Source organism: Heliangelus exortis, chromosome 2 (assembly GCF_036169615.1).
Source record: "Heliangelus exortis chromosome 2, bHelExo1.hap1, whole genome shotgun sequence".
In the NCBI taxonomy this organism is placed as follows: Eukaryota; Metazoa; Chordata; class Aves; order Apodiformes; family Trochilidae; genus Heliangelus; species Heliangelus exortis.
This window is the reverse complement of record NC_092423.1, coordinates 51,124,689-51,142,275: the sequence shown is the minus strand read 5'-3', so window position 1 is coordinate 51,142,275 and position 17,587 is coordinate 51,124,689. Positions and strand designations below refer to the sequence as shown.

The 17,587-nt window shown below is 37.2% G+C and overlaps 1 protein-coding gene across 8 annotated transcripts in view; it reads left to right on the top strand.

Moving 5' to 3' along the window:
* Nucleotides 1-17,587, top strand: part of GOLGA4 (golgin A4) — a 66,316-nt gene that overhangs the window by 32,560 nt on the left and 16,169 nt on the right. For all 8 annotated transcript variants that reach the window (XR_011724313.1, XR_011724314.1, XM_071736105.1 and 5 more), the window contains 7 exons: nt 583-730; nt 6,510-6,688; nt 7,376-7,507; nt 8,495-8,650; nt 9,530-13,812; nt 14,586-14,707; nt 16,844-16,974. Coding sequence is in view for 6 of the 8 variants with exons in the window: in XM_071736105.1 (XP_071592206.1) it covers nt 583-730; nt 6,510-6,688; nt 7,376-7,507; nt 8,495-8,650; nt 9,530-13,812; nt 14,586-14,707; nt 16,844-16,974 (5,151 nt within the window). In the remaining 2 variants the exon portion in view is untranslated. The remainder of the gene's footprint in view (nt 1-582; nt 731-6,509; nt 6,689-7,375; nt 7,508-8,494; nt 8,651-9,529; nt 13,813-14,585; nt 14,708-16,843; nt 16,975-17,587) is intronic.

Genomic DNA, 17,587 nt, shown 5'->3' with positions numbered 1-17,587 from the left:
AAAAGCAAAACAACCAACAAATAAATCAATGATGAAAATAACATACAAAGTAAATTAATTTTAAAAAATGACCAATGAAGTAAAAGTAACTGTAGTTTCTTAGGACTATGAAGAGTTCCTTGGTTTTTTGTTCCTTACAGGTTTTGGTTTTGGTTTTTGGCTGGTCTTTTTTTTTTTTTTTTTTTTTGGTTGTAGTCTTGGTACTTGGAGGAAATGATTAACGCACTCATTATGTGTGCATGTTCTCAGAGGAGTGTGCACACTGTTCTTAGTTTTGGTTTGTTTAAATAATGCATATTTCAAAGTAAAATACTGTGTCAAAAGAGGAAGTTTTCTGATGGTCCTTAGTTCCTGGAGGAGTTCTTTTCACCACTAGATAAATTTTAACTGCTCTTCAAAATAATCCATAATCTGGCTACCTTATTGTTAGCATTTTCTACATTGAAAAATACCATCATCTCTGGTCTTGTACTAACAGACTAAAGTTTATTCCTTGACAAGGATTGTGTCCTGGCTTGAAATTGTTCTAGCTGTATGTTTTATTTATTTGCTAGCTTTTTATCACAAGGGCCTTTTCCATAGGGCATGGTCATTGCAGAGACAAAGCGACAAATGCATGAAACACTGGAAATGAAGGAGGAGGAGATAGCCCAGCTGCGTGCTCGGATCAAGCAAGTAACTACAAAAGGCGAGGAATTAAAAGAACAGAAAGAGAAATCTGAAAGAGCTGGTAAGAAATTCTGGAGATTAGTACATTTCACATGTAAACATTAGAGCCTCAGTGTGGTCTATTTGCAATTTTACATTCGTTGTTTGGAATGGATAGTAACAGATCCTCTTTTTCCTAACGTTCTACTTATCACCTCTGTTAGCAACATTACTAATCGTGCTTCTGGTCAGCAAAGTTAAGGGGTGTTTTTGACTAGTCTTACCAATTCCATGGGAGTTAGGAAGGTAACTGCTGAAGGGCAGCTGTACTTTCCCACTTGTAGGAGACCAGGTTAGAAGAGCTGGGTGCTGGTATAACTTCAGGAGGGAGGCTATAAACTATCATTATATTGCAATGAATATTTTACATGGAAGACATAGCAGTGTGTAAGAGCTTGGCAAGAGGTAGAAACATGAGTATGTGTTAAATTCATAATAAGCTTTTTCTTTCTTTAATTAGAAGTGCTTCCACTACAATTTATTTTTAGTGAAACAGCAGTGATGATTCCTTTAGCTTCAGGCTTGGAAACTAGTGGTTATGTAACTATTACACACTGTAGTTTGCTTTTGATGAAAATTAGGTAACATTAATTGTGTGTGTGTGCAGTTCTCCTTTAGCTTTAAACTAATTTAAAGGTGAAAACAGTGAAATTGTTTTGCACTTTTCTATCAAAATTCTTTTAGAAGAACTTAGTTTGCTCTCATGGGCATCTGAAGGAGTTAATTCTTTTGGCCAAATCTATGTCTATTTACATCAGAATTTTGAAAGTTAAAGATTAGTTTGGGTAGATTGTTCTGCTAAAATACAGAAAAGGAGCTTGAATGTCCATCTTGTGAAAGCAACAAAAATTTTATGAAGGTGTCCTCCTCTCCTACCCTTGCAGGTTTGATGTCTTTTTAGCTCTGGAAATTCTTATTTCAGAAGTAAGTCAGTCCTGCTAAAGTTAGATTTTCATCAGTTCTTGGAGACTAGAAAGCTTTTCATTATGATTTAAAAGCCAAAAAAACAAAGAATATTTAATACTTCTGTAGGCACAAAGTTATTGTCGTAGTTGTTTTAAACAGCATTTTTTTAGCAGTAGAAACATCTTATGAACTACTGTCCATGTGCTCTGATTAATACCATAATATCCTCAGGTTACAGTAGAAAGAAGCTGAAAATGGGTTAGACATGATGCTCTGGGTGCCTAGAAAAATCAGCTATTGTAGTGAGAAGTAATTTCACTTATGAATAATGTGATGAGTACACTGCACTGCTCTAGGGGGTGTGTTAAATAGGGTCTCTTTTAAATAAAATTTTAAAGAACTTCTGATAACTTCTGTGGTGCATAAGCATCCACTTAAGTGCATGTATTTTTGTAGTCTGTTAATATATAAATATTGGCATATATAAATATTGGAACCACTGGAAAATTGGTTAATATTACTTACAAGACTGGCAAAATTGTAAAGTGACCTTTATTAGGTTTTCCTGTTACTTCCTTGGCTTTATACATTCCAACAATGTTGTAATGTAGAGGGGAAGTGCAGTGCAGTACAGCATAATTAAGTTGTTCAGGCATTTGAGGAAACAACCATCAATACTGAGAGAGTCTGAAATTACTTCTAGGTCAGCACCTTTGAGTTGTAGCAGTTTAAAGAAGTTGGTAGGTTGATGAATTTGAAGTCAACATGTTGGAAGTTCTGTTTCTTGGATAATTAATGTGAGATGATTTTAAATTCTAGACTTCTCTTTTTTCTGTATCATGATTCAGTGAATTATTTACTTAATGGAATAATTTATTTATAGAAATGTTAATTCTGTTTATATTATGGCAAAATAAGTATCAGCTTAATAATCTTGGAATTTACTTTCATAGTGCTATATTATAGGCTAAAAAGTGGTAGATTTTTCAACTTCTTGTTTTTAAGCTGCCCAGAGTTACATGTCTGGCTTCTTTTTTTTGTAATCCAGTGACTTCACTGAAGTGCTCCAGTGTTTGATTTCTATAATGCATTTCTGTGTACCGAAATAGTGAAAATATGTGTGTGCTTATTTTGTGTGTGCTGTGTAAGCTGTAACTTAGTCTCCCCAGTTGAAGTTCATTTTTTTGTACTTAGAGATACATTATGTTGAAATCTCACATAGCATCTTGTTTTTGTGCATCCACACATGCCAATAAGTGAATCATGGTGCCTTTCCCAAGCCTTGTATGAACAGGACTGGGGTAAGGGCTCTTTTTTCTTACATCACACATTGGGTGCTTGAACTGGGCTCTAAAAAGTAAATTCTGTGCTTCTCAGGCACTTTTACTTTTAAGTAACTGCACCTGTTTTGTGTTGGTTTTTTTTTTAATTGCTTTGCAGTGTGCACAGATAATTCACATTTTATTTCAACAAAGGTATTTATAGTATTTGCACATTTACTGGTGAACTGTGGTTTGTTTTTACTGAGGCTACTTGGCATGAGTCCTTTCTGACTTCTCAGGATGCAGATTATTGATTTACTGACAAGAAAAAGGTCTCTAGAGAGCAAATTTTTTAGCTTTGCCATTCTTTGTAGGTGTCATTTCTTTTGCAAGCCTAATTAACGTATGCTCTTGCACCTTTCTACAGAGAAAGAAAGAGCTTAGACTGTGCATTTAAAATCCTGCCTAGATGCACGAGTCAACTGTAGGAAATTAGTTCAACCTTCATTTCTCAAACTTCTGACAAGATGCTTCCTCTCAGCCTTCAGTTGGAAAATGTGGATCCCTCGTTCACCATCCTGTTCAGTGCTTTCTTCAGTTTTCAGCAGTAGATGGCAATGTAGGTCAAGATAAAACCTCTACAGCACTGGAAAGCAAGCAAGAAGTCTGCTGTTTGGGCTGGTGTTGTTACACTTGGTAGGAGATGCAAGGTGAAAGGAACCAAGACTGGCATTTCGGAGTAGAGTGTGTAAAGCAGTCAGTGCTGAAGCACATGTTTTACAAAAATCAGTTTTGCAACCTTGCCCTTCCTAGACTCTGCTCAGGTTCTTTTTGTGTAATTTATATACTGCACGGGAGGGTTTCTGGTTTGTCTGGTTTGGCCATATGAATGGGATTTTGCAAGGTTCACCAGAGACTGTTGGTGTGATTGCTACTGTTTCTGATTTGCTGCTGTGCCTTTGTGAGACTTTACTTAACCAGTACCTTGGTTAAAAGGTCTTTCCTCAGCAGCTCTGCTGGTTAGGGAAAAGCACAGGTCGTGCCCTTACTCCTTGCAATCAGAAAAGATGTTTTTGGGTAAAAATACAGGCTTTCATTCCAGGCTTTTATCCACAGTAGAATTAAATCCTTCGCAGATTAAAAATAATAATTTAGATTGTGTTCTATCTACTTGGTGGTAGGTTAGCCGTCTGCTGGCTTGAAACTCAGTGGTGTCATACTACAGTAGAATTAACTACTTAGAATAAAAATGTTCTATTTTGCTTAAGTGCTGAAAGTGCCTGAGATGCATATAATTTAACTTTTAGAGAGCTAAGTGTGTTTCTGTGAAGTGTTGCTTCTTTGTGCTTACATACCCCCTTGGCATTTTATCCATGTCTAGCTTTTGTATTAGCAGCCTGCTTGTGAGTACAGTGGTGCAGCTGTTGTATGGCATGTTGCTCAGCTGTTACCTATCCCTAGGCAATCCCAGTGTGAACCTGGATCTTCTCCTTGGAAAATTTATGGGATATGGCATATGCATTCTTTTTCCTTTTGCAGATGTAACAGGTTTGTCAGGTGAAAGTAAAGTACACGTTGCTCCAAACAAGAATCAAAATGTGTATGGGAAAATAATTTTTTACTTGCAGGCTTTATTTTCAAGCTATACTTTGTAAAGGTCTGTAGAGGTGTTGGGGTTTTTTTGTGTGGGTTTTTGTTTTGTGTGATTTTTTTTTTAAACTATGATACTCTAACACTGAAGGACTTTGCCAATTTTGCTGGCTGTGTGTGCTTAGGGCTGGGATGGAGCATCGAGGCAATTGGTGCCATCCTTTGAACACACTTGCACATGCTGTGTTCATAAGCAAGATATGCCAAGGGTTGCAATTGCTTTGATGGGGACTATGAAGAACTGTGCTTGGAAAGTAAGGAGCTAATAAGCCTTGTGTAAGCTTGCACTATGTTTTAGACTGTTTGAAATAATCTCCAATGCTCATATTTTTTTTGTAATGAGTTTTAGTATCTGTTATTTAAGTGCAACTAAGAGGGAAAAAGAGGGTACTTCTAATGTGCTTACTATTGCCAGGGTCAATAGAAACCCTGCTTAGACCTAAAACATGACTGTTGCTGTAAGCAGTCAGAGAGACTTCCTCAGAAAACAGAACAAAATTCTGGAAAAGTTAAGAATTTGGGTGCATATGATTTTATGAAATTATGTTACTTGGAAACATACTTGCTGCAGTGCCTTACAAGTATAAATTGTGGTTAAAAGCTTCAGATTTTAATGCTATCAGAAGATGTGGAATAGAATTTATTACTCACTGCTCAATCACTGATTGATATTAAACCTTTAGCCCTGTCATATTGCAACAGACCCTGCTAAAATGTTTATCCCAATCTTACTTATATACCCCCTTTAAGTATTGAAAAGCAGCGGTAAGGTTTACCTGGAGCTTTCTCTGAGCTAACAACCCCAATTTTCTCAGCCTTTCCTCATAGTAGGGTGCTCCAGCCCTCTTAATTGTTTTTGCAGGCCCTCCTTTGGACATGCTCCAAAATGATCATGTTTTTCCTGTAGTGAGGGCTCCTGAACTGGACACAGTACCCCAGGTGGAGCCTCATGAAAGCAGAATGGAGGGGGAGAATCACCTCCTTTGACCTCTTAGCCATGCTTCTTTTGATGCAGCCCAGGATACAGTTGGATTTCTGGGTTGTGAGTGCACATTGCCAGCTCACATCCAGCTTTTCATCCACCAGTACCTCCAAGTGCTTCTCTGAGTTTGCTGTCACTTATGCCATCATCTATGAAGTGAATAAAGTATGTTAGAATATTTCTCCTTAGCATGGGGAGAAGCTGTGGAGTTCTTCCAATTTGTAAATTAAAATGCATCTCACTTAAGTATTTTATGCAATATAGATAAATTTCAATACCATCACTTCAGTGTTCTGTTGAGACATATTATAGGTATTCGAGTTTTCTGAGAGCAAATCTTAATTTTTTTTTTTAAATGTTTTATTTGTGAAGTTTGGAAGCACAGGACAGTGTTTCGTAACACAAGCACTTTTTTAGTATCTCTGAATTGCATTGGTAGTAGCTTACATTAAAACTGAATAGTGAAATAATGACATTAACAAAGTCATCTGTATGGACTTCTGCAAACCCACAGTTTAGGAAGATTGTCTAAGTTATAGGGTTTGAAATTAACAACTCCCAAGTAAATAAAGTGCCTGTATTATGCTTCTGTGTTCTCTTCAGGAAGAACTCTCATGGTTCATTAAAAACTGAGTTGCATAACAGTCATTCCTGGTTTATGCTTCCATCTGCTTGTTTTAGTGGAAGAAAAACTTGTTCCTTGTGCAGGTTTTTTCCCCTTCAAACTACTCACCACACCCAGAAGAGAGGAGTCATAGTTTATTTATATGGTTTATATATTTTACATGATTTTAGGGAAAGAAATAGAAGCTAGAGGATGTATTGGAAGACATTCACGGGTATTTAATTTCTCTTTCTAGTTTATGAACCCATGTGAATTCTTAGTGGATTCCTCAGTTCTCTTCTGTTACTTCTGTAACTTACAGTTACTAAGAACTCTGTTCTATCAAAAGACATAAATGTTTCTTGACTATGATATACTTTTTTTTTATTACTTGCAGCTTTTGAAGAGCTTGAGAAGGCTCTGAGTATTGCCCAAAAAACAGAGGAAGCCCGGAAAAAATTGCAGGCAGAAATGGATGAAAAAATTAAAGCAGTAGAAAAGGCAAGTGAGGAAGAGAGGGTAAACCTTCAACGGGAGTTAACCAGAGTGAAACAAGAGGTGGTTGAGATTATGAAGGTAAAAGCTGAAACTTTGTTACTGGCCTTTAATCTAATATTTCAATTGTGATTAAACTATAGCTGTAAAATACATTAATATATCAGAACTTCTTCTATATGTGTATTTTTTGCTATTTGATAAATTATTTAAAGAAATAATTTCTGGTACTACTGATTTACTGAAGAAAAAACTAGAGAACTCCCCATATAGATTTTTTTTCTCTAATATTTAATATCAGCATGTTAGAGGCAGGTGAAAATGAATAGTAATGGTTTTTTTTACAGTATTTAAAAAAGTATCTTTACTGAAAGTACACTTGAGAATTTAAAGGGAGTTGAGAAGAAGCTGTTAATAGCAGTCAGCTCACACATCTCTATCAGGATTTTGGGTTTTAATATTTAGTGCTTGTAATTATTAGCCTATCCCAATATGTGTAGGTATTTAAGAACTTGTTGCCTATAAGTTTGCTATTTAATAGCTGCTAGAATTTGCTTCACCTGATAGTGCAAACTGCAAGTTTGAAAATAGGAACTGTTGGGACTTAATCTGAAGCACTCCAAGTGATTGTTAATTATTCAGAGGAAACAAAGAGATGGTTTCCTCTATCTATTGTACTGGTTTTCTTACTAAGATGGAATACAAAGTTTTGGGGTTTTTATGTTATTTAATAATTTGAAATTAGTTTTTTCTGACTTTGATTTATAGAAGTCTTCAGAGGAGCGTGTTTCTGAGCTAGAAAAATTCCATAAAAAAGAAATGGCTACCAAAGATCAGGAGCTAAGTGAGAGATTACAGGCCCAAGAAAAGGCGTTCCAGGAGAAGATGAAGGCAGCTCTTGTAAGTATTCCTCAAGTATGTTGAAAGACATTTCTCTAAGTGTGAGGTGGGACTAGAAATCTTAATCTGTCCATATTCTGGAGTTGGAGTCCTTCTGCACTCAAGGACATTTAGTGTCCTCTGAAAGTCAAAGAGCTCAGGGACTTCAATAACAGGAGAGAAAGGAAAGCAGTTGCAGTGTTGCAGACTGAATAATGATAGTTAATTGCTCTCAGAGAGCTCACTAACAGTTCCATCTTATGGGAAAGACTTCTTTTTTTGAAAACTCCAGTCTAGCTTTTGTTACACTTGATTTTTTTTTTTACAGCAGCTGGAGTAAGTACAGTGAATGAAGCTGTTCTTTTGAAAAGTTTTGGTATCATTATGTCTGGTTGTCATGTGTTACATGAACAGAGTTAATTGTTCATAATATTTGATCTTAGAGTTTTCCTCTAGGTCAGGCTGATATTCTTTGACCTTTGTTTTGTGAGCTGTTATCACACTTTGGATCATCATGTAATTTTATGTAACAAATTGCAGAGTTTCTTTTGTGCCTCTGTGGTTGTTAGTGACTAGGACTTGAGGGACTTTAAACAGTCCCTTCCTGCCATTATTTTTCTACCTGTTTCTCAGGGTATTTTTTCAGTTATAAGGAATACAAGCTTGAAAATACATCACCAGTAGAATCAAGCGAGAACAGACTTATATTCCTCTAAGGGATTGCTCTCAATCGTGGTAAAAAAATCCAAATTGTGGACGGATGACTGCATTATGGTTTTTGTACAAAGAGAATTAGAAGACAAATGGTTCCCAAGAAGAGAAAAGGGAAGTGATTGAGAAAAAAATTTTTTTTCACTGATGAAATATAAATTTTGTGTGTGTAGAGAAAATACAAGTGATGAGTGTATGACTTGTATTAACTGGCCTGTAAATATCCTATTACACAGGTTTTGAAGGTGTGGTGACTATATTTATAGTTTACTGTTTTAATGATAATTTTTGATGCAGGAGAAGAATCAGAATGAGTGTTTAAAAACCCTTAAAGAGCAAGAGCAGCAAGAATCCCTAGCCTTAGAAGAACTGGAACTGCAGAAGAAAGCAATACAGGCAGAGTGTGACAAGAAAGTTCAGCAGATGCACCAAGAAGTAGAGACTTTTAGAACTGTGAGTAAGATTTCTAAAGGAGTAAAAGTTTACAAAAATTCCTCTCAGTATATGTTCAACTGTAACAAATTTACAAATACTGTTTGAGTTGTTCTGATCTCACTGTGCTTCTTGTAGTGACAGAAATTTAATGTATTGCCATGGAATACTGCATGCTCTGATTTTTATAAGATTAGATGTCAAAATACAGAAAAGCATTCACTTTCTATCATGGCATGGGATATTAAGTTATATCCATCTACATAATTTGTATGTATGTTATACTGGAGAGTTAAACTTGAAACTCCTTAATTGCTGAGTACTGCTGTCATACAAACACAAGGATACTTGTCTAAAAAATTTGCTTAAATTTTTAAAATGTGCTTTGCTTTATGTAAGGGATAAGATTTTATTACCTGCTAATTATTTATTACTCAATAAGATTTTATTGAGTGTGGTATGTTATTCTACCACTCTCAAATACTTGTTTAGAAGTTTTGCACTTTAATTTTACAGTAGCATTTCCATGAGAAGTGAAAATTAAGATAAATTAGTAGAAATGTTCAAAGCTCTGTAATAGTCCCATAGACTCCTGATGTCTTTCATTCTATGTATTGGTACTTCAGTTTAGTTAAAAAAATACTGAGAATTATTTTGCTTTAATTAATTCTTTTAACAAGTTATTATTGTATCTATGTGAAACATAATGAGTAAGTATGATGGAAGCAAAGCTGAGAAACAAACTAGATGTGAGTTGAAGACATTTATAAAGGTTGAAATGAACTAAAAATAATGGAAAAAGTGATGTGTAGTTACATGAACTTGGTGAGATTTAAAAAAATTTAATCAACTTGTTACCTTTTGACTATTTGTTTTTTTTTAAACTGTGTTCTCTAACAGAGAATTCTGGAACTAGAAAGCTCCCTTGCAATGTACTCACAAGATGACAGAAAACAATCAGAGGAATTAAATACTTTGATGGAGTTTGAAAAAAAGCAGCACAATAAGGAAATCAGTGATATAGTTGAAAAACACAAGAAGGAGTTGGAGAATGTGAAGCAGCAGCAGGAAAAGCTTTGGACAGAAAAACTTGAAATCTTAAAGCAACAGCAAGTAATGGAAATAGAAAAAATGAGGGAGAAAGAAGAACAAGAGAGAGATACAATTCTTAAAGAGAAAGAAGCAGTTTTCCGTGCACACATAGAAGAGATGAATGAAAAAACACTAGAAAAACTTGATGTGAAGCAAACAGAATTAGAAGCACTCTCTTCTGAGCTATCAGAAGCATTAAAAATACGTCATAATTTAGAACAAGAGCTATCAGAATTGAAAAGTAAAGTGTGTGAAGCAAAGCAAGAATTGGAAGGAAAGTTGGAAGAAGAGAGGAAACGGCACAATGAAGAGACTGAAATAATGTTAAGAGAGCGTGAAGTATCTATTCAAGATGTTGAGAAGGTACTCAAAGAGGAACTCAACAAACTCAAGCAATCACTGGAGGAGAAAGACAGATGTCTGGAGGAACTAAAAGCACATGAACAGAAGCTAAAGGAATCTGCAGAAAGAACGGAAGCTAAACTTGTCCAAATGTCTGCAAAGGTAGAGGAGCTTTCGGAGTCTCAACAGAATACTTCTAAAGAACAGGCAAAGATTTATGAAGAGGAATTAGCAAAGCTGCAGCAAAAGCTGTCAGATCTTGAAGGTGAAAAATTGCAACTTGGTGATCAGCTAGAAAGAACTGAATCCCAGCTGAATGAAGTCAGGCATGAGTTAGAGGCATACATCTCTCAGGTACATGAGCTGAAGCAGAATTTGCAAGAGCAAAGGGATGAAAATACACAAAAAGTAACCTCTCTTACAGAACAGTTTGAGTGTCAATTGAAGGATCTCCAAAAAGAAGCTGATAAGACAAAGAAAAATCTAACTGAAAAAGAAAATGAAATAGAAAACATGAAAAAGTTACAGAACAAACAGGTGGAAGAGCTTGAACAGAAACTTATAGCTGCAGAGGAAAGAATAAGTGCTTTACAAGGAGAATATGAAAGTAAACTGAAACGTCAGGAGAACAAAATGGAGAAAATTAAACAGAAATCAAAAGATATGCAGGAAGCTTTCAAAAAGAAGCTTGCTGAGCAGGAAGTTAAACTAAAAAAAGAGCTTGAAAACAAGCAGTTGGAGTTCAGTCAGAAAGAGTGTGAATTCAATGCTAAAATACTGGAAATGGCACATGCCAGCTCAGCTGGAATCAATGATGCTGTGTCAAAGCTGGAATCTAATCAGAAAGAGCAACTAGAAAGCCTTGCTGAAGCTCATAGGAGGGAGTTGGAAGAAGTTAGCCAGAGCTGGGAAAAGAAACTCAATCGGCAGGTTGAAGAGCTCCAAGAAAAACATGAAATGGAACTTCAAGAGAAAGAGCAGGAAGTTGGAGACCTGAAACAGAAACTTGCCACCTTTAGTGCTGAGAAGGAGGGCTCCAGAACAGAAATTACCCGACTGAAGGAAGAACAGGTGAAAAGAGAGGAGTCCCTGAAGGAGTTGGAAGAACAGCTGAAAGAGTCGGTGGCTAAGGTGAGTGATTTGTCTGATAAGGAAAGTCACCTGAAAACACAGTTGAATAAAATGGAAGGTGATCTTAATCAGGCCCTGAAGGAGCAGTCAGAGCTTCAAGAAGAACTCAGCAAACAGAAATCAGTTGAAGAAAAGGACAAAGCCAAAATTGCCGAGCTCACTGACACACTGAGAACACTTGAAGAGAAATTCCAAACCATACAGTCTTCTCAGTATAAAGATCATGAAAACTATGAGAAAAAAATAGAGGCAATTCAGCTAAAAGAAACTGAGTTTAAGAAGTGGTCAGGAGAACTTGCAGCCCAGTTAGATGCTTGTTGTAAGAATGTGGAGGCTTTGTTGCAAACAAAAAGCAATGAATTAATTGAAAAATTTAATGAAAAAATTAGTGTAGTAACATGCAAAATTGCAGATTGTGAAAACCGAGCTGTGAAAGTTAAAGAAGCAATATTAATTAAAACACATAAAATTCCTGAACTAGAAGCCCAACTTAGAGAAGTAACAGAGCATCACTTTGCTGCAAGTACTTCTTTGCAAAAGTCAATGCAGCAACTACAAGAGAAGGAAGATTTGATCGTGTCCATGAAAGCTGACATTGAAGGACTTGTAACAGAAAAGGAACAACTGCAAAAAGAAGGAGGGCATCAGCAGCAAGCAGCATCAGAAAAAGAAACTTGCATTACACAGCTAAAGAAAGAGTTATCTGAAAATATCAATGCTGTCACTGCAATGAGGGAGGAACTGAAGGAAAAAGAATCTGAGATCTCTGCTCTCAACCAAACAATTAATGACCTTAATGTTAGACTTGAAAGCTTGACTACAGAGAAGGAAGGAGCCATTTCTCTGTTAAGTAAGCAACATCAAGAGGATCAGTTGCAGTTGTTAAATCAGATACAGGAGTTGTCATCCAGAGCTGAGATGCTGAGTCAAGAGAAAGCATCAGCTCTTGAGCAAGTAGATCATTGTACAGCCAAGCTGTCAGAGTGGAAGTTGAAAGCACAAACCAGGTTTACGCAAAATCATGATACTATTAAAGATTTGCAGAGCAAACTTGAATTAAGCAATGCTGAAGCCATTAAAAAAGACGAAGAACTAAATAAACTGAGGGAGCAGCTGGCTACACAAAGCAAGAATCTTGATACTTTAAAAAGTGAATTGGAACAAAAGCAAAACAGGAGGGAAAAGCAAGAAAGTGAGTTAACCGCAATGTTAAATAACAAAGAAGCAAGAATTGCTGAACTAGAAGAACACATTGCTCAGAAAACTTCAGAAAATGTTTCCTTGATGGAGGAACTTAAAAAGTATAATGAACAAAAAGACACGGAGCAAAAAGAGATAGCTTGGCAACTCCAGGAGGCAGAGAAAGTAGCTTTTGAAAAGGACAATAGATTTAAGGAGGCTGAAGAAAAAGTGCTTAATCTTGAGAAGCAAATAGGTTTACTGAAAGCTGAATTAGAAGCAAAGGAGAGAGAATTTGGTCAAATGAAATCAAAGATACTTAAAAGCAAAGAGGATGAACTGAAAGAATTAGAAGAGAGGCTGAATGCAGAGAACAACACTAAGCTGGCTGATCTGAAAAAGAAGGCAGAACAAAAAATTGTTTCTTTTAGAAAGCAGTTGATGTCTGAGATGAAAGAAAAGGAACAGCAGCTTAAGCAAGATAGAGAAAATCAGTTCAGAGACTTGGAACAAAAAGTGCAGGAGAGAGAGGCCAAAATTGAGTCCTTAGAGGAAAAAATTAAGTCAACAAGAGATTCCACAGAATTAGAAATGCTGCAGAAAGTAGAGAGTGTAAAAGCTGCTGTAGAACAAGAAAAAAATAACATACTTGAGAGTGTCAAACAGACATATGAAGAGAAAGTGCACATGTTACAGAAGAGTTTAACTGAAAAAGATGAATTGTTGCAGAAGTATGAAAAGGAACAGCGAGAAAGTAATGACTTTCATCTAGAACTGCAAAACAAACAGGAAGAACTTCTTAAAAAACTAGGATGTGTGGAGAAAAGCCATCAGGAGGAGCAGAGTAGGACTGAAAGCCTCAGGAAAGAACTTGAGGAGCAAACCAAAAAATACTCATTATTAGCAGATGAGCATTCACTTTGCAGTGGTGATTTAGCAAGCAACAGGGAAGAACTAAAAGTTAGAGAACAAAAACATCTTGATCTGGAGAACATAATTGGTGATTTACAAAAAAAATTGGAGGAAAAGGAAGCAGTCAGTCAATCTTTAGAACAGAAGATAAAGGAGTTGGAAAATCATCTAGCGAGGGAAAATGAAGTGCGTAAGATTGAGAGGGAAGGTGTGAGTTTGAGGTACGAAGAAAAGCTAAAAAGTTCACAACAACAATCAGTTGAAAGAAATGATGGTCTGGAAACTCTTGGGGAAAATGCTGAGGAAAAGGCTAAATCTGTTTTGGAGCTGCAGAAGTTACTAGGTGATACACAGAACCAGCAGAAGGACTTGCAGACTAAATTGGAAGAGAGTGAAAGGGAGAAACAGAAACTACGTAAAGAAGTAAATAATCTTCAAAAAGACTTACGTACTCTGCGAAAAGAACATCAGCAGGAACTTGAGATAGTAAAGAAGGAGTCCTTAGAAGAAATGGAGCAGAAAATAAGGTAAGTTCTTTGTTTCTGGTCTTGTTACCATTTCTTTCCTTTACCCTCAACTTCCTTGAAACCTCAAAAATATTTTTTTTTCAAGCTCAGTTTGTAACAATTAAATAGTGACTGGTATGTTTCTGTAATTATGCTAAATAGACTTAAAGAAACAGCAAGAAAAGATTTACTTGGAAGTAAAACTTCATGAATGCATAAACCACAATTTGAGTTGCCAGTTGAAAAAGTGGTTTGTCTTTAGGCGAAGTAATACTGCCTTTGATTTGTTGTAGAAATGGTAATTTTGAGCATTACCGGGACTTATAGTTATGTTCTCCTTAAATGAGAACAAAGTTTATTAAAACTTAGAACTAAGAACTTCATGTTCAAATGATAGCAAGGAATGTTCACATGCACAATGTATGCACAAACTTCTGGTATACTGCTCAGCACCCCAGTGGGTTCTCAAGTAAGGAATTCCCTTAAAATTCTGCTTTTACATGTCACGTTCTTTACTTCCTTTTCTTCATCTTCCTCAGCAAAACCTCCCTATCTTTTGGAAGGGTTCAGTTTGGGGTTGTTTTTTAAATGAAACGCCTACACCTTCCAGGTGGATTCATCAGGAGTGGAACAAAAAGCCTCCCTGAATTCCACGGAGTTCGTATAGTTCAAAACCACTCCAATTCTGAAAATAGTTTTGGAAAAATTCCCACGTCTCCTACTTTGGTAAACTGTTCTCACACTCTTGTTTAAATGTCTTATTTTCTCACTATTTCTTTGACATTTTTGTACAGATGTGAACAAGAAGACATTGAGTTAAAGCACAACTCCACTTTAAAGCAGTTAATGAGAGAGTTCAATACACAGCTGGCTCAAAAGGAAAGAGAATTGGAAACAGCAGTAAAAGAGACCATCAGTAAGTGAAGTTAATAATAAGTGAAGTTAATACAGTTAATATAACTGTAATCAGAAAAAAGCCAGAATACCAAACCTTCAGATGCTTTGAGGAATAGATTTTACCCAGGATTCTATCTGATAAAGACAACGTGTGTTTTACAACTGCCTAGAGAACTCGGGGAAAGACCTCCTCTTGCTCAGAAAATAACAAATGCTGATTGTAGCACAAGTAGAAACACACTCCTTGTAGCTGTTGTTTCTTACCCTGCAGGATGGAGCTTTGATGTAGCTCTTGTCTGCATCTGTCATGGCAGCAGTTACCCATGATAGCCAAAGGTACCTATTCTTTTATCATATATACAAATGAAGAAAGTGGGTTTTGAGGTGAAAGCACGTTGGTAAGTTTTCATTGTAATGCTACTTTGACTTCAGCAGGACAAACTTTTAACACTATTGTTGAATATATGGCACTGAAGAATGCCTTTAGAGAAGCTTAGATCCATCTGGGAATTGGAATTGCATTTTCTTAGTTGTGTCTTGCAAACATAATTCACTGAAAACAGATACCAACTGGATAAGATGTCTGATGGGTATAGCATGTGGTTATAACTAGAGTAGAGTATATTTCAGCTTTGCTTCTCTGTACATCTTTTGCCACCACAGTTTTAAGCTGGAGGTTGGAAAAGTGAGCAGGAAGTATCTTTTGACTCCACAGTTACTAGCAGTACCCCTGAGGAATTTTGTGAGGAAACCGTTCTGAGGAACAGTACACCTGAGGAATTTCTGAAGATTTATAGATGTTCCAATCACTTAACTTTCTGCAAGTTAAGTTCTGCAAGAGAACTGGCTGGAGGGCTGGGCCCAGAGAGTGGTGCTGAACGGTGCTGCATCCAGTTGGCGGCCGGTCACCAGGGATCAGTGTTGGGCCCGGTTCTATTTAATATCTTTATTGATGATTTAGATGAGGGGATTGAGTCCATCATCAGCAAATTTGCAGATGCCACTAAGCTGGGGGGAAGTGTCGATCAGCTGGAAGGCAGGAGGGCTCTGCAGAGGGACCTGGACAGACTGGAGAGTTGGGCTGATTCCAACGGGATGAGGTTCAACAAGGCCAAGTGCCGGGTCCTGCACTTTGGCCACAACAACCCCATGGGGAGCTCCAGGCTGGGCACAGAGTGGCTGAGAGCAGCCAGGCAGAAAGGGACCTGGGAGTCTGGATTGACAGGAAGCTGAACATGAGCCAGCAGTGTGCCCAGGTAGCCAAGAAGGCCAATGGCATCCTGGCCTGTATCAGGAACAGCGTGGCCAGCAGGTCCAAGGAAGTGATTCTGCCCCTGTACTCAGCCCTGGTGAGGCCACACCTCAAGTCCTGTGTCCAGTTCTGGGCCCCTCAGTTTAGGAAGGATATCGAGGTCCTGGAGCAGGTCCAAAGGAGGGCAACCAGGCTGGTGAAGGGACTCGAGCACAGATCCTATGAGGAGAGGCTGAGGGAGCTGGGGCTGTTCAGCCTGGAGAAGAGGAGGCTCAGAGGAGACCTCATCACTCTCTACAACTCCCTGAAAGGAGGGTGTAGCCAGGGGGGGTTGGTCTCTTTTCCCAGGCAACTCTCAGCAAGACAAGAGGGCACGGTCTCAAGTTGTGCCAGGGGAGGTTTAGGTTGGACATTAGAAAGAATTTCTTTACTGAGAGGGTGATCAAACACTGGAATGGGCTGCCCTGGGAAGTGGTGGATTCTCCGTCCCTGGAGATATTTAAAAAGAGCCTGGATGTGGCACTCAGTGCCATGGTCTGGGAACTGCAGCGGGAGTGGATCAAGGGTTGGACTTGATCTGTGAGGTCCATTCCAACCCAGCCAATTCTATTATTCTATGATAAATATTGGTTGTGGTCTTAAATTTTAAAGAAAAGTTTCAGCATCAGATAAAACTGCTCCCAATTTCAAACTGCAGACATCAAACTTCATACATATTAGGATCAAGGGATATAATTAACACTGACAGTGTGGAAGAAGGAATTTTCTTGGCAAGTTTTCCTTTTGCAGTTGTCTTTAGCTTTTCTTTTCATGCTGTTGTGACATAATTTAATAAAATAAATGTTTTTTCTTTTAATATCACCTGACCTTTTTTTTTATATCGCCTGACTTTTTTTTTAATAGGTAAAGCACAAGAGGTAGAAACTGAATTGATAGAAAATCATCACATAGAGACAACAGAGTTGCATAAAAAAATTGCTGAAAAAGATGATGATCTAAAAAGGACCGTGGAAAAGTATGAAGAAATCCTTGAGGTATCTTTCTGAAAAGTGATATGACTACATACCTTTCACAGTAACTTTCTTCTTTTTTCATTGCACAACTAGATGGAAAAAGCTGAATTCTCTCTATTAAAGATCTTAATGCTTGAATTGGAGATAGGGTTTTAAATTTAGAGTACTTTTCTTTTGTTTTCTAATTGAGAAAAATGGCATGATATAAAACAGTTGGTATTTTTTTGTGCCATAAGTCTAGATCCTGCATTTATGGGTGATTTATATTTCATTTACTTGGCTGTGCAGTGTGTTGCCATTGAAGTCTTTACGTGATAGGCCTAAGTAGGTCTGGTTTGGAGTCATGCAGGTACAATTCCTTTCTGCTTCTTGATGCATTCAGTCTGTGTGTGTGTCAGCAACATGTGTGCTGTACTCAGGGTATGATCTTAAAAAGGTTTAGGCTAATTTGACTTCTCTGCAATTGGAGGACATGAACACTTATTTCTGTATCTCATTGATGATGGTAATGACAGTTTCCTGGAACTACAATAAGCTCTAGTTTGATGTTTTAAATTTTGGAGTATATGTTTCCTTTTTAGGTAATAATGTATGTGTGAATGTTTTATTCCTGTTACTTTAGGGAAGGAAGAAA